At 41.4% G+C, this 26,338-nt stretch overlaps 1 protein-coding gene across 4 annotated transcripts in view; it reads left to right on the forward strand.

Annotated features, from left to right (window-relative positions):
- The window catches only part of AMPH (amphiphysin), a 959,953-nt gene that overhangs the window by 603,427 nt on the left and 330,188 nt on the right, over positions 1-26,338 (forward strand). For all 4 annotated transcript variants that reach the window (XM_078688208.1, XM_078688209.1, XM_078688210.1 and 1 more), the window contains exon 5: positions 24,729-24,824. In XM_078688208.1, the coding sequence (XP_078544334.1) occupies positions 24,729-24,824 (96 nt within the window). The remainder of the gene's footprint in view (positions 1-24,728; positions 24,825-26,338) is intronic.

A 26,338-nucleotide genomic window follows, 5' to 3' on the forward strand; every position in this document is an offset into this window, starting at 1 on the left:
TTACAGGCGTGGCTGACACTGAGGGTGGAGCTGGAGCTCTTTCAGTGACTGTTGACTGCCCATTAGGACCTGCATCATCTGTACCATGTCTGAGGCCCTGCAATGGATCAGCCTCTGGATTTTCCTGGACAGTCTGTGGTGCAATGACCTCCTTCTTGGTCTCCATTGAAGCTCCTCACTTTCTGAAGACCTCTGCAGTTGTTCTGAGTCACCATTTGGCAGCTATGGTGGTGTGCCACTTCAGGTATTGGACAGCTCAGTAAGCACAACCCTTGTGCTTCTTCGTGGGTCTCATCACCCATGGCTGTGGTTGTGAAGCTCCACTTATTGAGGCTCTTGTAAGTGGTGCAATGACAGTATAATTTCTTGTTAATTCTTTCATCAGCCAGGGCTTTATGTATTTTTGATGTATTTGGCTACTGCAGTCTTTAACGCTTCATTTCTGTATCTGTACATATCCGCCTTTGACAGTAATGCTCTGTATAACATATTACTTTATTTGCATGGCAGTGTGGTACATTTATATATGGCTTGACCAACAGGTTCTCCACCAATGACATGTAGATTCTCTGCAGTGCTTTCATTGTCTTCAGCTGCTTCACAGCCGCTGGAGCTGTGCTTTGACTCCACATGCATTAAGCATTGAGTCTGTACTTCGATGACGGCACACGCGGCATACACCAGCAGTTTGCTTGGACTTTGGCAAACTCTCTGGGAGATCACTGTCAATATTCAGATAACTTATCCCTTATCTCATCACCATATCCTCCTGACTATCGCTCCATATTCGCTGCACACCAGGATCTCTGATCACCGGTACCTTTGACGGCACACCCGGCCGTCATACCTCTCCACAGGGGCTCTCATCCTAGGATCTCCATCACACTGGAGTTTCTCCCTTTCATACACCATTTGATTGATAAGGATTATCTGTTCTTCTATTTCCCTACCCAGACCAGCCGGGTCGGAATTATCACCGGCGAGACAATTTCATGAGAATTCCTACCTGTTACATTACAGCCCTGAAGAAGTCACGGGATACCTTCCATTGTGACGAAACACGTGTTGGCTGGTTGTGCCTATGAATGATTAAGATTAAATGAATTGAAGAACTTCTATAAATCTTGAATGGACCTTTTGTGAAATATTCGTTATACTGCAAACTTTGCTAAATTAGCATATGTACCTAATAACGTGTACCCGGGGTTGTGTCATACTTTAGATGCAGCCTGCTGTGTTTATTGGGGTATAGGGTGGAAAGTTATTTAAGTAACAATTAATCTACAATTATTTTCCAATTGTTGATTATTTAGTTGAATGATTATTCATTATGTAAATCTTTTTAATAGTGAATTATTTTGGTTATATTTTGGGTGCGGCCTGTTGAATTTGTAGGGTTATATGGTAGGAAGTCATATACAATAAAATGTAATTTAATTGAATGTTTTTTTTTTTACATTATTTGTTAATTGATTACTAACTATGTGACTTAATTAACGTATTAATAATTTTGAATTTGTTCACTGTTTAATTTATTGTTCAATGGATTTTAGTATTTGTATGTGTATTACTCACTGCTGCATTAGCGCAGGTCGCGCTGCCGGCTGGCTGTGAATTTTAATCGACCTTTAGCTTATCTTTGTTGTTTTTCTTTATTTATCCCCTGATTTTACCTACCGCTTTGTTGGGCTTGCGTCCCCTCACTCGCACTTAATTCTGGAAAGTACACCGCCATTTGGCGGGTCCGGGTCCCGGGGCTGGTTATCGGTGGGCGCCATCTTTGTTTGGGGTGAGTGTGTGCTCGCGCGGGCGCCATCTTGGAGCGTCCTGACGCTCGAGTTGCTTTGGGAGACGCCTATTTAAGGCGGACTCGCACTGCCACTCATTCTGATCACTGCTGCATTAGCGCAGGTCGCGCTGCCGGCTGGCTGTGAATTTTAATCGACCTTTAGCTTATCTTTGTTGTTTTTCTTTATTTATCCCCTGATTTTACCTACCGCTTTGCTGGGCTTGCGTCCCCTCACTCGCACTTAATTCTGGAAAGTACACCGCCATTTGGCGGGTCCGGGTCCCGGGGCTGGTTATCGGTGGGCGCCATCTTTGTTTGGGGTGAGTGTGTGCTCGCGCGGGCGCCATCTTGGAGCGTCCTGACGCTCGAGTTGCTTTGGGAGACGCCTATTTAAGGCGGACTCGCACTGCCACTCATTCTGATCACTGCTGCATTAGCGCAGGTCGCGCTGCCGGCTGGCTGTGAATTTTAATCGACCTTTAGCTTATCTTTGTTGTTTTTCTTTATTTATCCCCTGATTTTACCTACCGCTTTGCTGGGCTTGCGTCCCCTCACTCGCACTTAATTCTGGAAAGTACACCGCCATTTGGCGGGTCCGGGTCCCGGGGCTGGTTATCGGTGGGCGCCATCTTTGTTTGGGGTGAGTGTGTGCTTGCGCGGGCGCCATCTTGGAGCGTCCTGACGCTCGAGTTGCTTTGGGAGACGCCTATTTAAAGTCGTCCTCTTCCGCGCAGCGGAAACGCGCAGAGGGACGCCGTCGCTTAGCCGGAGTCGTGCCAGAGTCCTGCCCGTCTGCGCTCGTCCGCGTCGAGGTAGCGGGTGCGGGCTATGGACTCTGGCCTCCTGCCACGGAAGCACTATGTGTAACATCGCTTCGCTCAGGTACGATCGTGCTGATATCTTTGCTGTACGAGATATTCTTCCAGTGTGCAATCATGTCCCATTATCTCCTCTCTCGGGACCTTATGACTGTGCCTGTGGTTGTTTCTCTTTGGCCTCACCCATGGGGGTGCGACCTGTTATAGGGAATGATCGCGGCACCCACACAGATCGCACTGAGCAAACACTAAATATATGGAGCCTGAATGTTAGATCCTTGGTCAGGCATTATCAATTCCTTCGGGATATGATAGACACGGACTCTCCCGATATCATCCTTTTGACCGAAACTTGGCTACAAGACCATGATACCGCCATTATAAACTTGGCCTTCCCCTCCACCTATACGGTGTTTACACTGAACCGTACAACTAGGGGAGGTGGTATAGCCATGGCGATTAAATCTTGCTTCTCGGCTGAGTGGAAGGCTCAGAATCTCCCTATGTGTGAAAGCGCCTCTTTTAAGGTAAAGATAAACCACCACTTTACCTTTAGTGGCATGCTTATCTACCGTCCACCTGGGAACGACACCATCTTCAAATCCGCACTTGTAGATGTGGTTAGCTCGCTAGTTTCTAGTTGTGCTAATTTTAACATTGTAGGGGACTTAAATATACACTTCGATCTGATGTCATCTCTCCCTATCAGCTCTCTGTTAGCGGATCTTGAAGCGATGCAATTTAACCAACTAGTCACCTCCCCCACCCACATAGGAGGACATATACTAGACCCCTTCTTTACAACCTTAGCCCGGGCTAGAACATTTGTCCCGTTGGCGGTGGGCTGGACGGACCATATGTTGGTTAAAGTGGCATGCCCCTTAGATAATCCACAATTGAAACCCGTGGATAAACAGATCCTCAAGCGTAACTGGCGTAAACTCAAGCTGGAGGAGTTTGTTAGGATATTGGAGGCACAGCCCTTAGGCAAACTGCAGAATGTGGAACAGGGATATGAACAGTTTTGCAACTGGGTTCTTAAGGCCCTCGACTCTCTTATACCCCTGCGCTGGTCTAAATGTCACGCTAAGACCCGCAGCCCTTGGTACAATGAGAATCTTGCCGAGCTTAAAAGAACTTGCCGGCAAGCTGAGAGGGCCTGGAGGAAGTCCTTTGATCCCGTGTTAAAATCGCTGTACTTTGCCCAGCTCAAGAACTACCATAGAGCCATCTGTCAAACTCGGGCTGCCTATTATGCAACTGAGTTCTCCAATAGTCCTAATCCTTCCAAACTTATCTTCAAGGTACTTAAAGATCTGATGGGGAAACGGGCTACCTCGATAGAAATCTGCACGGACTCACACTGTGAGAGTCTGGCATCCTTCTTCGTGGAGAAGGTGCAGGTAATCTACAGAGGTTTTACATCTTCCGTTCCCGAGGAGGCTCCTAGTGCTGTGAAGACTTTGGTTGTGGAAACTCTGTCCTCCTTGCCGGCTATGTCTATTGAGGTATTTGATACTCTGAGCCTCAAAGTTAAATCGGGCTCTCCCTTAGACCCGCTGAAGCCGGAGCTTTTTACGCTGCTCCCGCCTATGTGTCGTGAGCCCATCCTGGATCTTATCAATCTTTCCCTCACTGAGGGCGTGGTTCCTCCCTCCTGGAAGCAAGCTGTGGTCAGCCCTATTTTGAAGAAGCCCAATCTTGACCCCTTGCTCCCGGAAAATTACCGGCCCATCTCCCTCCTGCCTTGGACCGCTAAGGTCACTGAGGCACACGTGAACACCATCCTGTCTACCCATCTCTCTCGTAATAACATTCTTGACGAGAGTCAAAATGGGTTCCGCTCTCAACACAGCACTGAAACAGCTCTGCTCTTTATGACCGAGCATTTGCGGTCAGTGCTGGATGCGGGGCAGACTGCGGCGCTCCTATTGTTAGATCTGAGCGCCGCATTCGACACGGTGTCTCATGACATTTTGTTGCGGCGTCTGGAGGAAGTGGGTATTGGTGGGAAAGCTCTTGAGTGGTTCCGCTCCTTCCTTTCGGACCGGTTTTTTAAAGTAGCCATTCCACCAGGCCAGTCCTCGTTCCACTCTCTGGGTCTGGGAGTCCCTCAGGGCTCCACTTTAAGCCCTACATTGTTCAACCTGTATGTGAAACCGCTGGCTGCTGTCGTCAGGGAATGTGGCCTTACCATGAAATCGTACGCCGACGACACGCAGCTGGCGGTGACACTCAGCGGGGACCCTGAGGTGAATGCCCCCAGATTCCGGGCAGGACTTATAGCTGTGGCTAAGTGGATGCGTAGCAACTGCTTACAGCTTAACGCTAAAAAAACCGAGGTCCTGATCTTAGGGAAGCAGACGGAACTTTGGGGAGACCAGTGGTGGCCTCCCGAATTGGGGGCTTCTCCTACTCCAGCGGCCGAAGTTAAAAATCTGGGGGTCTGGCTGGATTCCCATCTTTCTTTTGCCAGTCACACAAAGAAGACAGCAGCTACCTGTTTCGGTATCCTGCGAGGACTGCGACCTGTCCTTAAGTTCTTCGACCCCCCCACGCGGCAACTGGTGGTTCAGGCCTCCATCTTGTCGCGATTGGACTACGGGAGTGCTTTGCTACTTGGAGTGAACCAGGCTGAGGCTTCTAGGCTTCAGATTGTGCAGAACGCTGCTGCACGCGCCATCGTGGGTCTCCCGAGACGATGTTCTGTCTCCTCTGTCCTGACCTCCCTTCACTGGCTTCCGGTTAGACAGAGAATCAAATTTAAGGCTCTCTGTCTGACATTTAAGATTCTGAAGCTTTCCTCCCCTCCTGCTCTTGCGGGCCTCATTTCTCCGTATTTCCCCACACGGTCCCTCAGGTCTGAATCTCACCATCCGGCGATTAAGCCTAGGTTCAGACTGAGTAGGATGGGAGGGCGCTCTTTTCGTGTTCTGGCGGCTGATTTATGGAACTCCCTCCCTGTACACATCCGTGCCCTGGATAGCCTTACTCTTTTCAGACGCGCCATTAAAACTCACCTGTTTGCTTCTGTTAATTGATCTTTCTTCTTTTCAGCTCTGACCTGTTGTGTTGTGGTATCTGATCTGGCGCCAGGACGCCCCTTCGCTGGGGCAGCTGTGCGCCGAATAAAAGTTATTAACATAACATAACATAACATTACACGTATTTTTAAATGTTGCTTTTTACTTTTTTGGATGAGTTGTTTGGGAAGAAAATAAATACATATGTTTTATTATAATGGATATTTATATGTAGTTTATTAATTGGTAACTATGTAATCTTTTTTAAATGTATGATTTTTTAATATTTGTAAATTACTTTATGGTAAGTGTTTGTGGATGTTTGTTTGTTTTTTATGTATTAATTGAAATGTTTACTATTACTAATGATAGCTTTTTTTGATGGTTAAGGAAGGTGAATTTATTATATGTAATTAGATTTTTTCCCTTCTTTCTTTTTTTATTATATTTAATTGCTTTCATTTTTAATTCATATATATTTTAAATCTTAAAAATAATGTTTATATTTAGAGTTTATTATATGTTCTACATTAATAGGAATATACATATTATTGCTCTTGAAGGGAAGTACTTTATGTACTGTTGCTTAGACTTGAGTGGGAATGGTAAATTGAATCTCTACGAAGTCCAACCCTTTCCCTAATGTTGTGTTGTTTGGAGTTGGAATAGTAAATCTAACCCCACTGAAGTCCAAGATTTTCCATACTGAAGCATTGTTTGGAGTGGGAATAGTACATCTGACCCCTCAGAAGTCTAACACTTTACCGTACTTTAACTTTTAGAGGTGTGGCGCCGCGGCCAGGGCGACTTACGCTGTAATCTGGGGATCACGGTTCGATCCCCGGCTCCGGGGGCAGGTTAGCTCAGCACCATGTGACTCTGGGCAATAGCTTGCTTAATCTTCCCGACGGCCCCCAGCGCCTAGAGACCCTAACGGGCGATTGTGCGCTTTACAAATGTGGATTATTATTATTATTATATTATTATTATTACCTACTGTTCTGCTTTTTAGAGTGGGAAAAGTAAATTTAGCCCCTCTAAAGTCCAGTTCTTTTGCAACTGCTACACTGACAGGAATGAGAATAGTAAATGTAACCCCTCCGAAGTCTAACACTTTTCCTACTGTGCCCAAACTAGAGTAGGAATAGTAAATCAAACCCATCCAAAGTCCAAATCTTTCTCTACTGTTGCACAGGCTGGAGCAGGAATAGTAAATGTAACCACTCCAAAGAACAACACTTTTGCATAAAGTAGAGTGGGAATAGTATTTAATGACAAAAGCCTTATACCACTCTAGGGACAAGCCTGAAGGTGTATTGTTTTGACTGGTACTATATGCTCCCTTGTGTCTGGACACAGCTATACTTCTTAGAAGAGCTCTTATAAGAGCTAAACATGTGTCAGGGGTTGCTTTTCTTCATTCCAGGTTGGCTTGGGTGGTATGTTACCAATCCAAAGTGGTAATACTGCACCTGAAGTGATAAAAAGGCTATTGTCATTTTACAGCTTGGTGTGGATGGCAGTAGATAATCGTATGGTTAAAGAATTTGCTGTAAAAATGGCAAAAAGCTTTGTCCTTTTCTAGCTTAGCATGGATAGCACTGTGCCAGTAGTATGCTTAAAAGACTATGCTAGGAAAACAAAAATTTGAGTTGAGCAGATTCAGAGTGTCGCTGGTGTTGTAGGGTTTTCTATATAGGAGCAGCTCTCCACTTAACCCTGGGTACCAGAGCTTTCTTTTTTGCATAATTTATGCAGCACTTTAAGCCTGAAAGGGTATTGTTGTGACTTGGGTACTCCTTTATGTCTAAACAAAGCTATAACTCTCTGAAGAGCTCCGATAAGAGTGAAATATGTATCAGGTGGTGCTTTCATGCATTCCATGTTAGCTTGGATGGTATTTTACCAATCCAATATGTATATATATATATATATATATATATATATATATATATATATATATATATTCACTGAAAAAAACCATAGGTTTCAGGCCTTATATAGTTAGGAATTAGCATTTACAAAAACCATTGAAATTGCTCCTATATAGTTAGTTGTACTAACTATATTTCGCGCACCCGCAATCCACTGCTGATGATGTCACATATTACATCATTCATGACATGATCAGTGACATCACTGATGACATCTCAAATGACATCAATGATAACATCACTGATGACATCATCCAGTCAATGTGGTTTGCTTCGATATTTAAATATGCATTATATATATAGCAATTTGCATTGAAGTATGAGTGGATATATAAAAATTAATATTTGGATGGAGGACTTTAACAATTTATAGTGTCTCACTAAATATAGTGGATACTGACTAAACTGTGTGAATATCTGTATCACTTTGTCAGTTGTTGTGTAAACTGGTTACTAGCTATGTGAAAGTCTATGTTAGGTATTGATTAGTTAACTGAGTATTTGTATGGGAGAGTGAATGTGTGTGTGGTTCGGTAGAGGGTGTGTGACTGCCCAAAGATGTGTGAATAGTTGTTTCAGTAGATATATGAAGTTAAAACTACATGTTCTAACAGTTGTTTGGGTGAATGAATATCTTTATGGGTGTGGTGATGAGCAAATATATTTCTCAATGGTACATGTCCAACAAACTTGAAAAATAAAAGGCAGTGTATGTGTCAGTTGTTGTATATAAATAAGTATACATAAGACTCAATGATTGTGTGAGTGACTGTATGGATAACTGTATACTTGTAATAATGATTTTATAATATACTAAATATGACTTACTATCTAAATGAATAGTTGAAGTGGTGTTTGTATAAGTATGTAGCTAAGTAAGTATGTAAGTATGATCCATTGTTTGCATAAGTGAGTAGGATAACTTCATATGTGAATAGGTTGTGTGCTGGTGTGTAATGTCGGTATAGGTGTATAAGTATTTTTGATAGTGTTCATTGACAGCATGTATGAGTGAATCTACAGGTAAGTGATTAAATTTGTGCATACATCTAGGAATCAATGAGTGGGTTTTTAAATACTTCTATTGCTGTGTCAATGGATTCAAATATGATACTCTGTATTTTACAAAGAGTGATGAAAGATTTTACTAGTGTATGAAAAGGTGTATGTGATTGTCACATGGATGATGTCATCAGTGATGTCATCATCGAAGTCATTAGAGATGTCATCAGTGATGTCACTGACCATGTCATGAATGATGCAATATGTGACATCATCAGCAGTGGATTGCGGGTGCGCGAAATATAGTTAGTACAACTAACTATATAGGAGCAATTTCAATGGTTTTTTTAAATGCTAATTCCTAACTATATAAGGCCTGAAACCTATGGTGTTTTCAGTGAATTTCAAAGTTTTTTTTTATATGCTAATTCCTAACTATATAAGGCCTAAACCTATGGTTTTTTCAGTGAATTTGCAAGGTTTTGTAAATGCTAATTCCTAACTATATAAGGCCTGAAACCTATGGTTTTTTCAGTGAATTTGCAAGGTTTTTTAAATGCTAATTCCTAAATATATAAGGCCTGAAACCTATGGTTTTTTCAGTGAATTTGAAAGGTTTTTTAAATGCTAATTCCTAACTATATCAGGCGTGAAATCTATGTTTTGTTCAATAAATTTCAAAGGTTTTCTAAATGCTAATTCTATTAGCGGATAACGTTTAAAGGATCAAGGGGGCGGAGCCGGAGCCGGGCGGTCGTAATCCGTCTCGGCTCCCGACTCCAGCGCTGCTCGGGAGCTTAATTTGGCAGTTCCCCAGTGGCCCGGGGGCTGTTTCCAGCACGCCTCGGAAGCAGAAGGTGCGGCACTCAGCTGTAGAGTGCTTAGATGCTTCTTGAGATACAGGATTGTCACTGGCGCGACCTCGGGGGGATCTCGTGCTTGTGAGGCAAAATGGCGGCTGCCGGGCGGCTTTGTTCACCAGATCCTGTCGTGCCAGCAGAGGTTGCCACCTGAAGACCTTGGCCTCCCATGTCACACCAGCACTAGAGGTGAGCCGGGCCCCACCGCAACTAACGGGGCGCCCTCGCTGCTCTCCTCAGAGAAGCGCTCCAGTCTGCTCTGCCCCGGGGCTTGCCTGACCCTAAAATGGCTCGCCTTAGGGACATCGGTGCCAATGACTCCCCGGACAGACTTTCAAGCTCGCGATCGGCTGCTGCCTAAGCATAGCCTGAAGAGCTCTCCTCCTGATCCCTCCTCCTGTGCCCATCCAGCGTCGGCGTTACTGAGGCTCCTCCAGTTGGCCCCAGATGATGTGGGTCGGCTTTGTGGCGTGTTCTCCCCTCCTCCCGGGACTGCCTCCCGTTCTGCGAACAACTGTTTTGGCGCCTGTGGTCTTTCTTCCCTGACTCCTCGTATTCGGATCGAACTCCTCTGCCCCAGCTCCTCATGGACGATGAGGCTGTGACTTTGCCGCGGACTGCCTTTTCCCCCCCCGGACTTGCTGGGTATGGCAGCCCTCTTCCTGGACTTTCGGACCTGGACCTCTGAGTTTCCCGCCATTTTCTTTTTATGACTCGCTTCTTCTTCTACCTTTCTCCTCAGCCACTTTAGCGATCTCTGACCTCCCCCTCTGTCCTAACGACCTTTCTATTGTCTCTCCTGCTGCCTCTGACTCACTCCTCGCTGTCTTACTCGTTACTATCTGCTTCCCTCTCTGGGTTGTCTCACTTTCCTGCCTTTCTCTGTCCCTCCCTTGCTTCTATGACTGCATCCCCCCTCCGACCCCACCTAATGGAACTCTGCTTTTCTGTATATAGGGATAACTCTAATCTTTGTACTCTCACCATTCCTATGTGACCCCTAGAGTATATCCATTTGTATCCCTTCCTTATGTATATAGAGATAACTCATCACTAATACATGCAGTAGACCTGTACGCTCTCTACCATTCCTATGTGACTCTTGGAGTATATCCATTTGTATCCCTTCCTTATGTATATAGAGATAACTCTAATCACTAGTATATGCAGTAGACCTATATACTCTCTACCATTCCTATGTGACTCTTAGAGTATATCCATTTGTATCCCTTCCTTATGTATATAGAGATAACTCTAATCACTAGTATATGCAGTAGACCGTTGTACTCTCTACCATTCCTATGTGACTCTTAGAGTATATTCAGTCATATCCCTTCCCTATGTATATAGAGATAACTCTAATCACTAGTATATGCAGTAGACCGCTGTGCTCTCTACCATTCCTATGGGACCCTTAGAGTATATCCAGTCATATCCCTTCCCTATGTATATAGAGATAACTCTAATCACTAGTATATGCAGTAGACCGTTGTGCTCTCTACCATTCCTATGTGACTCTTAGAGTATATCCACTTGTATCCCTTCCCTATGTATATAGAGATAACTCTAATCACTAGTATATGCCGTTGACCTTTGTACTACCTACCATTCCTATGTGACTCTTGAGTATATCCAGTCATATCCCTTCCCTATGTATATAGAGATAACTCTAATCACTAGTATATGCAGTAGACCTTTGTACTATTTACCATTCCTATGTGACTCTTAGAGTATATCCATTTGTATCTCCTCCTTGTGTGACTTTACATCTTGTACATTTGCAATTTTTTCTGTTTGTATCCTTTATGTAACGCATGTAATCCTAAGTCCTTATGTTTCTCAACTGGTTCTTATGTAAAGCGCTCTGGCACCTTCGGGTAAAGTTCGCGCTATATAAAATCGCATAAATAAATAAATAAATTAAATATGTTAATATCCTTGTGGGACCACCTGAGCAGCCGTAGGGGGTGAGGGTGTTTCTACCCTGCCCCCTTTTTGCATTCTACACGTTTGTTTTTCTGCTTCTTTTGTGCCTCGGTCTACCGAGCACAAGATAGCTGCCCAAACTTCCTGGTTTGAAGTGTTCACAACCAATCAATGCAGCCCATGCTCGGAAAGGTCTGTGCGCACTCCTGATTGGCTGGCAGTCGTCTGTCAACATTCCAAACTGTCCAAACTAAGAAGTGTTGGCCACCATTTTGTTTCTCAGGAGAACTGAGACACAAGAGAGCCCAAAACAAGAGTGGAAAACGCGAAAATGGGGCAGGGTAGAGATCACCTGACCCCCTAGCCCTTCTCAGGGGGTCCCAGAATCACCCCCAGGGCAAAAAAAATATTATTTTTTTTTCGAAAAATTGCAGGGTTTTTTCTGGCCCTTGGGGTTCTTCTGGGACCCCCTGAGAAGGGCTAGATGTCCTATGGAAAATTGCATGTTGAAAAACACGTTTTGAGACCCCCTTTTTCACTGTTTTTCCCTGTTGTACTCTCAGGGTACGCGTACCTGTAAACGCCCATGTACGCGCACCCTGAGCTTACTCCACGAAATTTTCAAAAGAAATATTTTTTTTTTTGCTCTTCGTTGTTCTTCTAGGCCCCCCTGAGAAAACCTAGGGGGTCAGGGGGTCTCTACCCTGCCCCCTTTCAACGTTTTCCCCTTTTATTTTTCACCTCTTGTGTCTCGGTTCTACCGAGGCACAAAATGGCAGACTCTCCGGACTGTTTCGAATGTTGACAGACACCCGAGAGCCAATCAGCTTTCCGCTCGCGCACTTCCGTGGCGCACCGGGTGCGCTTAACGGTACGCGTAAGGGTAAGCGCTCGAAGCGCGGATATAGATATATATGTGTTTTTTAAGTTACTTTTCATAAAAACCACTGGAGCAATTTTAACCAAATATAGAAAAGGCACTTCTGCGTGCCAGTCCCTACAATTTTGCAAAGTTTGGTGTAATTCCATTCAGCGGTTCGGGCTGTAGCCGTGTCTGAACATCCTATGGAAATTAACATTGGGAAAACACGTTTTGGGACCCCCCTTTTTTCTCGGCCCCCGCATAACGAATCCCCTCGAAACTTCCAGGGAAGGAGCGGAGCGGAGCTGGCCTAAATTTTGGAAAATTACACGCAAATTCCTCAACCGGCGCCAAAGTTATTCCCAATAGAATGTTGCGGATTTCCTATGGAAACTAGGTCCTAACTATATATACCTACTGGCTATCGCCAGTAGGTAATATATATATATATTGATGCCTGAAATCTGTATAACGTCAATGACTCTATGGTGTGCACCTATGTTAATTTCACCTTTTTATCATTTCCTCAGTGCCTAAAAGTATGTGCCAGGCGACCATATTTGAACTGATTTAATGTATATATTTAATGAATTTGAATACTCTATTGTTTATATGTAAGCATGTATTCAACAAATGCAATTTCTGAAATTAACTGCACATCATGGTGAAACCACTGGGTCTGTCTTTCATATCATTTGTAGTTTCTGTAACTATTGTAGTTCTGGATGGGTTTTTTGGTCCTATCTCACTTTCTACTACCACTTCAGTGCACTTTTAAAAATGGTGAATGATTGTTTATGTGGCTGGCTAACGAAGAAGACCGCCTGGTCGAAACGCGTCGCCAATAAATGTTTTTTAATTAAACACGGACCCTGGAGTGCGAGTCTTCTGTGTTTCCTGTGATTACATCGTGCGGGGAACCCTTTCTGACATATATATATATATATATATATATATGATTCACATATGTCCACGTTCAAGGCTCCCGGGCGCTCAGAGGCGGTGCACGCTGAGGTGCGGCAGGACCAGCCGCGTTTAAATTATTCAGTTTGCCCCCTCGCAGGGACGGTCTTCCTCATGCACTCTCGTGCGGTAATGATGAATCCACAGTCAGTTTAGCCGGAATTCAGTTTATTCCATTCATAAACCAGCAACACCTTACGCGTTTCGATCTCCACAGAGATCTTGCTCACAGGTATGTAACTTCGGCCATTTTTTTGACATTTTAAATACAGTGATTAAAGGAAATTACTCTTTGCCTATTACATCACTTCCTGTTTACACACAGGGTATTCTGGGACATGTAGTTGAACATTCATTTGTAATAAGGATTTTGGGACCACAAATTGTAAATTTTGAACCAAAAAATTATAACAACAATTTATAGCGATTTATAACAATCAAGCCCTCCAGTGGGCTGTGAACCACTTATTGTGTCACTGCTAATTTCTTTTGTTGTGAAGCAAAATATTTGTGCCATTCATCGATAAAGCAACTTAATTAGTTAAGCTAGAATCTATCACGTGATGTCTACAGGTCCATTGTTTTCAGAAATAAGTCATAGTACTAAATGATAATTGTGTAATTTAAAAAAAAACCTTTTGACAGGGTGGGCATCATTTTTACACAGTTCATGAGTACATTTGGAAGTCTATTTACAGGTGGCAATGTAGTTCTTCATCCTGATTGTGGCCAAAAGGGCTCAGAGTTCGAAAGGTCATAATGTGTTTTGATTCTTTTTGACGCATCACCTTTTCCCGGTCTCCACCCCTTGGGGTTGGTCCAACACTTTCAATTCCATAAAAAGACAGTTCTTTCCAATTTCCGTTGTGCTCCTTTTCCATGTGTTTTGCCATCGCGTTACTGCGATCTGAATTTATGGTCGCACGCACATGCTCCAAAATACGTAATTTCAGTTCTTTTTTGGTGCTTCCAATGTATTTCAGGGAACAAGGGCATTCCAGGGCATATATGACAAATTGAGTTTTGCAATTGATCAATTGGTTGATTTTCCAAGTTTTTTTATTTGCCATTTCGATTTCTTTTGTTGTTTTCGCAATGCAACAAACTTTGCATTCTGAGCATTTGTAGAAACCTCTTGGTTTTGGCCATGTCTCTGGTTTTTTTTGTTCTTTAAAATGACTGTGAATCAATTTGTCTTTTAAATTTCTAGCCCTCCGATATGTCACATTTGGATGATCCCCTACGATTTCAGCAACAACGGGATCCATATGTAGTATGTGCCAATTTTTTCTGAGGATTTGATTGATTGCTTTGTTTGCCGTTGAATGAGTGGTGATGAATCTGATTTTCTGATCCTCTTGGTTTGGTAGTTGTTTTTCTTTTAATAATTCAGTTCTGTTGATTAAGGAGGAGCGTTGCAAAGCTGTGTGAATACTGACAGGATTGTACTTCCGTTTTACAAATCTTTGAGTTGTTAACTTCTTATGAATTTGCCAGTCTTCATCATTTGAGCAAATTCTTTTTATTCGAAGGAGTTCTCCGTAAGGAATGTTGTGAATTAGACTCTGTTGGTGAAAGCTTTGAGCATGTAAAACTGCATTTGTTGCTGTGCTTTTGCGATGTAATGTGGTATGTAGCACCTGATCTTTCACAAAGATTTCCGTGTCTAGAAATACTATCCTTGACTCGCTGATAGTATACGTGAATTTAAGGCCAAAATTAGAATTGTTCAGGATTTCAAAATAGTTTTCAAACTCTTGATTAGTGCCATCCCAAATTAACAACAAATCATCTATGTACCTAAGCCATGCCACGGTTTTAGATACTGCTACATCATTTTCCGATCTCCAAGCCCATGATTTTTCCCAATGTCCCATTGTGAGGCAGGCATACGAAGGACTAAAGGAAAAGCCCATCGCTGTGCCTTTTGCTTGACGATACAGTTCTTGCCCAAATAGAAAAATGTTCTGTTCTAAGCACATTGAAATCATCTCCATGAGCATGTTGGTATGATTTGCCAATTGTATACTCCTGTCACTTAAAAACATCTTACATGCATCCAAACCAATACTGTTTTGAATGTTTGAATAAAGCGACACAACGTCCATTGTGATCAATTTATATGAAGATTGCCAAGGAGTATTTTGTAATTGTCTCAGCATGTCTCCTGTATCCTTTATGTATGAAGTCAGGTTTTTGACATAAGGTAACAAGAACACATCTATGTAGTTCGCAATGGGTTCCAACAGGGCTCCTTTTGCAGATATTATTGGTCTCCCAGGTGGTCTAGTCGGGTGTTTATGTATTTTCGGAAGAAAATATATTGTAGCCATTTTGGGATGTGTCGTTTGCAAGTATTTATATTCATCACTGTCAATTAAATTTTGTTTGAACCACTGTGCCAATTTTTTGTCTAGATCTTCTTTCATTTTGGGTAACGGATTGGTTTTCAACTTTTCGTAATATTCTTTGTTTTGTAGTTGAGAATGTGCTTCACGCATATAAGCCTCCTTGTCTAGAACAACTACATTGCCACCTTTATCTGCCATTTTGATTTCGATAGAATCATCTTGTTGTAACAGATTCAATGCTTGGCGTTCTTGTTTGGTTAAGTTGTCTTTATGTTGTGGGATTTGCAGCCGATAAAGATCTTTTACCACACATTCTTGAAAAAAATCTATTTTATTTCCAGGTGGCAATCGTGGGTAAAATCTGGAATGAGGTTTCATTTTGGATAATCCTGCTCCCAGTTGAGTACAGTAAGCCTGGACATCTCCGCCCCCTTGTTGGGGGGTTTGGCTTAGTTCCATGAGATTAACAAAATGTTCCGCATCTTGTATTGGTATTTGAACCGTTGGTTGAGAGATGGTTCTTTTGTAATTGGCCATGTCAGGTTTGTCGATAAATAGTTTAGCTAGTTTGATTTTCCGTACAAATTTGTAGAGATCTATTCGTGTCTCTGCTAAATTCATGCCGTTTGTCGGGCAGAAGTTCATACCTCGTTTGAGAACCTGTAGTTCCAATTCACTTAAACTTTTCGATGACAAGTTAATTACTTGTAATTCTTGGTCGTCATTGGTTGTATTTTGATCTTCCGTTACTGCTGCCATTAAGTCTTGTTCCAGATTTGTAAGTATGGTATCTTGATGTATATGTTTATTTAGCGATTCCACTTTTTTCTCATATTTCGAGTCATTGTTCCAATTCGGTCTGCGCCAGAAGTTTGTACCGTGCTTGCGCTGGCCTCTTCGGGTTTGTTTTGAGGGGTGTTTCCTCGTCCCCTTCCTCGCCCCCTCCCTCTTTGATTTTGACTTCTTGGAGGGCCCATTGTTTTTTCCCAAGTCTTTTGGTTTAAAGCCAATTTCATCTCCTCTAAAAAAGAATTCCTTGCTCTGGCTTCTCTTTGTTCTTCTTCCCCACCACTGACGCTTGGTTCTGTTGAGGTTAAGGAGGATATGGATGACATGCTACCCAGATTGGCGGAATCATTTTGTCTGAATCTTTCGTATTTTCTTGCATAAGTAAAGATGCGACCGTCCTCGTAATCTTCTTTGTCCCGTTGGAACTTTGTTTGTTTTCTCATTCGTACGCTTTCCTCATGTTTATCAATATATTGTTCCAATTCATCCTTAAATTTTTGCATTTCTGGACTTAGATCAATTGTTGCCAATTCTTTTTCCATCTCCTTAAGTTGTTTGGTGATGCGATCTAATGCAATCTCAATATGTTTGATGAGGATTTCCATTAATCCCAAAGATGAATTTAAAATGAATTCCCCCCATTCTGTTAGTAATTCGTTACTTGTGTCTTGGTGGCTTGGCATTAAACTGATGCGTAAACCGCGCGGTACACGTTTAACATCCAAATATTTTTTGAGGGCTGCCACTTCCCACCATTTGTTAATTTCTTTTTTTGATAATTTTTCCCAAATGCGTAATCTGTTTTTAACATCTGATTTACGAGCCCCTCCTGGCTCTCTTGTGGTTTCAGCTTCCACTTCAAAGCATGTTTGAATTAGAGTGTTTCGAGATGCCTCCCTTTTATCCATGGTGAGCTGCTTAATCGTGTCGTTTTTTACTCTTTAATTAGACACTTCCGTTTTCAAATGGCATAAGACTGTATTAATGACTTTTCTCTTGTGCATATATCCGCACGACTTGATTGTGTCACTACTGAAACTCACCGGTTTCAAACTTAACTGCAATTCTAAAGGAAAACAGTTCCTCGAGTTTATTTAGTAACTCGTCACTTTTTGCAACAGTTCTGTGACACTTATTCAAGACCAGCCGACTAGCCGATGCTAATAATTCGCAATATACACTTTGTAATTGCAGGAGAAGCCTGCCGACGTCGCTTACCCGTCACAAGGTACTCCGGTGAAACCCGCTCCCTCCGGAGCCGTCGTCTCCCGTTTCCTGCCTGCGCCGGTCAGCAAACCTCAGCTCTCTCCATGGCTCATGCTCGTAACCAATCCAATTTAGTCGGCGTTCACCCGAGCCTCTTCAAACAATGATTCACATATGTCCACGTTCAAGGCTCCCGGGCGCTCAGAGGCGGTGCACGCTGAGGTGCGGCAGGACCAGCCGCGTTTAAATTATTCAGTTTGCCCCCTCGCAGGGACGGTCTTCCTCATGCACTCTCGTGCGGTAATGATGAATCCACAGTCAGTTTAGCCGGAATTCAGTTTATTCCATTCATAAACCAGCAACACCTTATGCGTTTCGATCTCCACAGAGATCTTGCTCACAGGTATGTAACTTCGGCCATTTTTTTGACATTTTAAATACAGTGATTAAAGGAAATTACTCTTTGCCTATTACATCACTTCCTGTTTACACACAGGGTATTCTGGGACATGTAGTTGAACATTCATTTGTAATAAGGATTTTGGGACCACAAATTGTAAATTTTGAACCAAAAAATTATAACAACAATTTATAGCGATTTATAACAATCAAGCCCTCCAGTGGGCTGTGAACCACTTATTGTGTCACTGCTAATTTCTTTTGTTGTGAAGCAAAATATTTGTGCCATTCATCGATAAAGCAACTTAATTAGTTAAGCTAGAATCTATCACGTGATGTCTACAGGTCCATTGTTTTCAGAAATAAGTCATAGTACTAAATGATAATTGTGTAATTTAAAAAAAAACCTTTTGACAGGGTGGGCATCATTTTTACACAGTTCATGAGTACATTTGGAAGTCTATTTACAGGTGGCAATGTAGTTCTTCATCCTGATTGTGGCCAAAAGGGCTCAGAGTTCGAAAGGTCATAATGTGTTTTGATTCTTTTTGACGCATCACCTTTTCCCGGTCTCCACCCCTTGGGGTTGGTCCAACACTTTCAATTCCATAAAAAGACAGTTCTTTCCAATTTCCGTTGTGCTCCTTTTCCATGTGTTTTGCCATCGCGTTACTGCGATCTGAATTTATGGTCGCACGCACATGCTCCAAAATACGTAATTTCAGTTCTTTTTTGGTGCTTCCAATGTATTTCAGGGAACAAGGGCATTCCAGGGCATATATGACAAATTGAGTTTTGCAATTGATCAATTGGTTGATTTTCCAAGTTTTTTTATTTGCCATTTCGATTTCTTTTGTTGTTTTCGCAATGCAACAAACTCTGCATTCTGAGCATTTGTAGAAACCTCTTGGTTTTGGCCATGTCTCTGGTTTTTTTTGTTCTTTAAATTGACTGTGAATCAATTTGTCTTTTAAATTTCTAGCCCTCCGATATGTCACATTTGGATGATCCCCTACGATTTCAGCAACAACGGGATCCATATGTAGTATGTGCCAATTTTTTCTGAGGATTTGATTGACTGGCAAATTCATAAGGTGTTGCTGGTTTATGAATGGAATAAACTGAATTCCGGCTAAACTGACTGTGGATTCATCATTACCGCACGAGAGTGCATGAGGAAGACCGTCCCTGCGAGGGGGCAAACTGAATAATTTAAACGCGGCTGGTCCTGCCGCACCTCAGCGTGCACCGCCTCTGAGCGCCCGGGAGCCTTGAACGTGGACATATGTGAATCATTGTTTGAAGAGGCTCGGGTGAATGCCGACTAAATTGGATTGGTTACGAGCATGAGCCATGGAGAGAGCTGAGGTTTGCTGACCGGCGCAGGCAGGAAACGGGAGACGACGGCTCCGGAGGGAGCGGGTTTCACCGGAGTACCTTGTGACGGGTAAGCGACGTCGGCAGGCTTCTCCTGCAATTACAAAGTGTATATTGCGAATTATTAGCATCGGCTAGTCGGCTGGTCTTGAATAAGTGTCACAGAACTGTTGCAAAAAGTGACGAGTTACTAAATAAACTCGAGGAACTGTTTTCCTTTAGAATTGCAGTTAAGTTTGAAACCGGTGAGTTTCAGTAGTGACACAATCAAGTCGTGCGGATATATACACAAGAGAAAAGTCATTAATACAGTCTTATGCCATTTGAAAACGGAAGTGTCTAATTAAAGAGTAAAAAACGACACGATTAAGCAGCTCACCATGGATAAAAGGGAGGCATCTCGAAACACTCTAATTCAAACATGCTTTGAAGTGGAAGCTGAAACCACAAGAGAGCCAGGAGGGGCTCGTAAATCAGATGTTAAAAACAGATTACGCATTTGGGAAAAATTATCAAAAAAAGAAATCAACAAATGGTGGGAAGTGGCAGCCCTCAAAAAATATTTGGATGTTAAACGTGTACCGCGCGGTTTACGCATCAGTTTAATGCCAAGCCACCAAGACACAAGTAACGAATTACTGACAGAATGGGGGGAATTCATTTTAAATTCATCTTTGGGATTAATGGAAATCCTCATCAAACATATTGAGATTGCATTAGATCGCATCACCAAACAACTTAAGGAGATGGAAAAAGAATTGGCAACAATTGATCTAAGTCCAGAAATGCAACAATTTAAGGATGAATTGGAACAATATATTGATAAACATGAGGAAAGCGTACGAATGAGAAAACAAACAAAGTTCCAACGGGACAAAGAAGATTACGAGGACGGTCGCATCTTTACTTATGCAAGAAAATACGAAAGATTCAGACAAAATGATTCCGCCAATCTGGGTAGCATGTCATCCATATCCTCCTTAACCTCAACAGAACCAAGCGTCAGTGGTGGGGAAGAAGAACAAAGAGAAGCCAGAGCAAGGAATTCTTTTTTAGAGGAGATGAAATTGGCTTTAAACCAAAAGACTTGGGAAAAAACAATGGGCCCTCCAAGAAGTCAAAATCAAAGAGGGAGGGGGCGAGGAAGGGGACGAGGAAACACCCCTCAAAACAAACCCGAAGAGGCCAGCGCAAGCACGGTACAAACTTCTGGCGCAGACCGAATTGGAACAATGACTCGAAATATGAGAAAAAAGTGGAATCGCTAAATAAACATATACATCAAGATACCATACTTACAAATCTGGAACAAGACTTAATGGCAGCAGTAACGGAAGATCAAAATACAACCAATGACGACCAAGAATTACAAGTAATTAACTTGTCATCGAAAAGTTTAAGTGAATTGGAACTACAGGTTCTCAAACGAGGTATGAACTTCTGCCCGACAAACGGCATGAATTTAGCAGAGACACGAATAGATCTCTACAAATTTGTACGGAAAATCAAACTAGCTAAACTATTTATCGACAAACCTGACATGGCCAATTACAAAAGAACCATCTCTCAACCAACGGTTCAAATACCAATTATAGATGCGGAACATTTTGTTAATCTCATGGAACTAAGCCAAACCCCCCAACAAGGGGGCGGAGATGTCCAGGCTTACTGTACTCAACTGGGAGCAGGATTATCCAAAATGAAACCCCATTCCAGATTTTACCCACGATTGCCACCTGGAAAGAAAATAGATTTTTTTCAAGAATGTGTGGTAAAAGATCTTTATCGGCTGCAAATCCCACAACATAAAGACAACTTAACCAAACAAGAACGCCAAGCATTGAATCTGTTACAACAAGATGATTCTATCGAAATCAAAATGGCAGATAAAGGTGGCAACGTAGTTGTTCTAGACAAGGAGGCATATATGCGTGAAGCACATTCTCAACTACAAAACAAAGAATATTACGAAAAGTTGAAAACCAATCCGTTACCCAAAATGAAAGAAGATCTAGACAAAAAATTGGCACAGTGGTTCAAACAAAATTTAATTGACAGTGATGAATATAAATACTTGCAAACGACACATCCCAAAATGGCTACAATATATTTTCTTCCGAAAATACATAAACACCCGACTAGACCACCTGGGAGACCAATAATATCTGCAAAAGGAGCCCTGTTGGAACCCATTGCGAACTACATAGATGTGTTCTTGTTACCTTATGTCAAAAACCTGACTTCATACATAAAGGATACAGGAGACATGCTGAGACAATTACAAAATACTCCTTGGCAATCTTCATATAAATTGATCACAATGGACGTTGTGTCGCTTTATTCAAACATTCAAAACAGTATTGGTTTGGATGCATGTAAGATGTTTTTAAGTGACAGGAGTATACAATTGGCAAATCATACCAACATGCTCATGGAGATGATTTCAATGTGCTTAGAACAGAACATTTTTCTATTTGGGCAAGAACTGTATCGTCAAGCAAAAGGCACAGCGATGGGCTTTTCCTTTAGTCCTTCGTATGCCTGCCTCACAATGGGACATTGGGAAAAATCATGGGCTTGGAGATCGGAAAATGATGTAGCAGTATCTAAAACCGTGGCATGGCTTAGGTACATAGATGATTTGTTGTTAATTTGGGATGGCACTAATCAAGAGTTTGAAAACTATTTTGAAATCCTGAACAATTCTAATTTTGGCCTTAAATTCACGTATACTATCAGCGAGTCAAGGATAGTATTTCTAGACACGGAAATCTTTGTGAAAGATCAGGTGCTACATACCACATTACATCGCAAAAGCACAGCAACAAACGCAGTTTTACATGCTCAAAGCTTTCACCAACAGAGTCTAATTCACAACATTCCTTACGGAGAACTCCTTCGAATAAAAAGAATTTGCTCAAATGATGAAGACTGGCAAATTCATAAGAAGTTAACAACTCAAAGATTTGTAAAACGGAAGTACAATCCTGTCAGTATTCACACAGCTTTGCAACGCTCCTCCTTAATCAACAGAACTGAATTATTAAAAGAAAAACAACTACCAAACCAAGAGGATCAGAAAATCAGATTCATCACCACTCATTCAACGGCAAACAAAGCAATCAATCAAATCCTCAGAAAAAATTGGCACATACTACATATGGATCCCGTTGTTGCTGAAATCGTAGGGGATCATCCAAATGTGACATATCGGAGGGCTAGAAATTTAAAAGACAAATTGATTCACAGTCATTTTAAAGAACAAAAAAAACCAGAGACATGGCCAAAACCAAGAGGTTTCTACAAATGCTCAGAATGCAAAGTTTGTTGCATTGCGAAAACAACAAAAGAAATCGAAATGGCAAATAAAAAAACTTGGAAAATCAACCAATTGATCAATTGCAAAACTCAATTTGTCATATATGCCCTGGAATGCCCTTGTTCCCTGAAATACATTGGAAGCACCAAAAAAGAACTGAAATTACGTATTTTGGAGCATGTGCGTGCGACCATAAATTCAGATCGCAGTAACGCGATGGCAAAACACATGGAAAAGGAGCACAACGGAAATTGGAAAGAACTGTCTTTTTATGGAATTGAAAGTGTTGGACCAACCCCAAGGGGTGGAGACCGGGAAAAGGTGATGCGTCAAAAAGAATCAAAACACATTATGACCTTTCGAACTCTGAGCCCTTTTGGCTACAATCAGGATGAAGAACTACATTGCCACCTGTAAATAGACTTCCAAATGTACTCATGAACTGTGTAAAAATGATGCCCACCCTGTCAAAAGGTTTTTTTTTAAATTACACAATTATCATTTAGTACTATGACTTATTTCTGAAAACAATGGACCTGTAGACATCACGTGATAGATTCTAGCTTAACTAATTAAGTTGCTTTATCGATGAATGGCACAAATATTTTGCTTCACAACAAAAGAAATTAGCAGTGACACAATAAGTGGTTCACAGCCCACTGGAGGGCTTGATTGTTATAAATCGCTATAAATTGTTGTTATAATTTTTTGGTTCAAAATTTACAATTTGTGGTCCCAAAATCCTTATTACAAATGAATGTTCAACTACATGTCCCAGAATACCCTGTGTGTAAACAGGAAGTGATGTAATAGGCAAAGAGTAATTTCCTTTAATCACTGTATTTAAAATGTCAAAAAAATGGCCGAAGTTACATACCTGTGAGCAAGATCTCTGTGGAGATCGAAACGCGTAAGGTGTTGCTGGTTTATGAATGGAATAAACTGAATTCCGGCTAAACTGACTGTGGATTCATCATTACCGCACGAGAGTGCATGAGGAAGACCGTCCCTGCGAGGGGGCAAACTGAATAATATATATATATATATACAGATATAGATAGATAGATACTCACAAACACACAGATATGTGTGCTTTTACATATTGTATTAAATATTAGTTGAATTGATTAATATACATTATATTAATGTTATATATGACAATATTTTAGATTTACTATGTTAAGCTGTATATTGATATTCAAAAATCAATATTTGTGTATGTTTTTGAATGATATTAGTGTCAACAATATATTTTGGGACATTTTGTAACTTACCATTATAAGTAAAGAAACGCGATATTGAGGTAAATGATATTTTTGACACAATATGTTTGTCAACAATATTTTTACAACAATATTGTACCAGTAATCCAATAAGTGATATGTCAGATGTGAATGATGGTAACATTAGATGTGTATTTGTTTTTAGGATGGTGTTGTTTATGCAATCATTGCACAGAGTGATGTACAACACAATCATGATTGTAACAAACTTGATGTAAGAAAGTCAGGAGGCTTTCTCTTCTTGTATCATGACTTTAGGATCTTCCAGTGAGGACACCATGAAAGTATTCAGGGTGTTCATGACCAAGCTTGTCAAGGTGGAGTTTGTTGGGAGTGGGTGATGGCACAGTAGTCAGACTGTTGTCTGCCTGGTGTCCATGCTGCTTTATCCACTATCCTGAATGGAAATTGTTTCAGGTGGATTAACCAATCACTTGACGTTATCCACACTGGGCTGTGGGATCTTTCTTAGACTGTTCTGGGCAGAGATGTGTGGTTTTCAAAGATATTTTGGTGGCGGGCAGGTGGGTTTGGTGGGATTGTCTGGTGTAGTTGTGGTCACTTGACCATGGACTTTGTTAGAGTCTTAGGTGCTTCTGACACATCTCTGCTCTGATGTACTTAAGGAAATTATGCCAGCTAAGCCATTACCAGTGCAATGTTTACCAACCTTTGACAAAACGTCTTCCAGCGTTACATATAAAGCAGTCTTACTTCCTGTTTGTGACCTGCAGACTCAATCATTCATGTTGGAAGGAACTGTATTTCTGCAGTCTATGCTTGTCGCTCAGTTTTCTAGTGCTTACAATATCCTTCTTTCTTTTCAGAAATGTGATGTGCTCTGGGAAGACTTTCATCAAAAGCTAGTGGACGGGGCTTTGTTGACCCTCGATACGTACCTCGGACAATTCCCGGACATAAAAGTATGGTAAATTTAGTGAAACATTCAATTTGTTAAAAATGAGTAAAGAAATTAATGCATTCTGCAAATAATTAACAACTAAGTTCAACTTGTAAGCACAAACTACTCTGCCGCATGTTAATAACTTCAAGACACCGTAAAACAGTATCAGTTTTTTACATGGCTGTTCACAGTAATGATAGTATTACAAACATCTTGTGCTGAATACAAAGAAATAGTACTAGAAATTCTTGAAGCTTAATTAGTAGTTAACAAAAATGGTGGCCATTTTAGAATAGGAGACTATCTTATTCACAACAATGGGTATTGAGACAGAAAACACCACAAAATAATGCAGCAGGTCAATAAAATTGATAGCGTAGTTAAATAATTAAGAAAATCCGACTAATTTTGAGAACTAACTAGATCTTTTCTCTGTACTTACATATTACAGCTAATTGAGAGCTGAACAGGGGTATAAATTGAGCTCACAAATGCTCAATCAAAAGAATTATGTTTGGATTAAGGGTGTACACAATATATTGCAAATATTAATGCTTAGAATTCCTACAATCAGAACAAAGATTATTATATTTTAACAATATTCTTATATAATTGAAAAGTATCAAACAAAAGTTCGAGCAATGTGTTGAACGTGGTTGTTTTCTAGCTTCTTTCTGAATTAGAAGGGCAGCTGCTCCATGATAACTGACATAGTATCTTTTTAGGTTGAGCATTCAAGACCTCTTGTATATAATTTAGTATATACTTATTATATACTTATATGTGTGTGTACTATGTGGGCTCTAGAGATCAGCCTTAGGACTTGTCTACTTCCGCTTAGGGACTTTTTTTCTGTTTAACTGCCTCTATTTAACTGTCTTGATAAAAAACGACCAGCAGAGGTTAGTAAAATCCCAGAATTGCTTTATGCTAAGAGGCTTTCTTTTTTAAATTTTTCTGGCAACTGCCTCTATTTAACTTTCTTGATAGAAAACGACCAGGAGAGGTCAGTATAATCCTAGAATCACTTTAGCATTCTCTAGATTCCAGTCCATAGAAATTGTCTTCCACGAGCACCCATAGACAATAATATTTTTTTCAAATCTTGTATTTTCAGTGATATGACCACTAAGGCCCTGATTTTATATTAAAAACAGAGCTTTGGACTATACCATTTTCAGCTGAAAGGCAATATTTCTCTCCTTGTGTTCCCATACCTGGCGTGTCTGACAGTTTGGCGCTTACTTTCTGTCCATGTTAAAGAACAGTAGATGTTTTAGCACCCAGGCTAAGGTGCTGCATATCTAAATACATATAAGGTCCCAACGGCGAGACCGATTGCATTGCAAATGCTTGTTTTTCATTATTTTACTTGTTTCTAACCCTGGGCCTAGTTCGCAAAGTAGCGCTACTCGTAGCTACGCAAAGTGCACTTCGCACTACGCGAGCTACGCATAGCACTACGTGAACTGCGTAGAACCCTGTTCGCACTGTGCAAGATGCTGTTTTCAATTATTGCACAGTGCGGACAAG

Source organism: Lissotriton helveticus, chromosome 4_1 (assembly GCF_964261635.1).
Source record: "Lissotriton helveticus chromosome 4_1, aLisHel1.1, whole genome shotgun sequence".
Taxonomy (NCBI): Eukaryota; Metazoa; Chordata; class Amphibia; order Caudata; family Salamandridae; genus Lissotriton; species Lissotriton helveticus.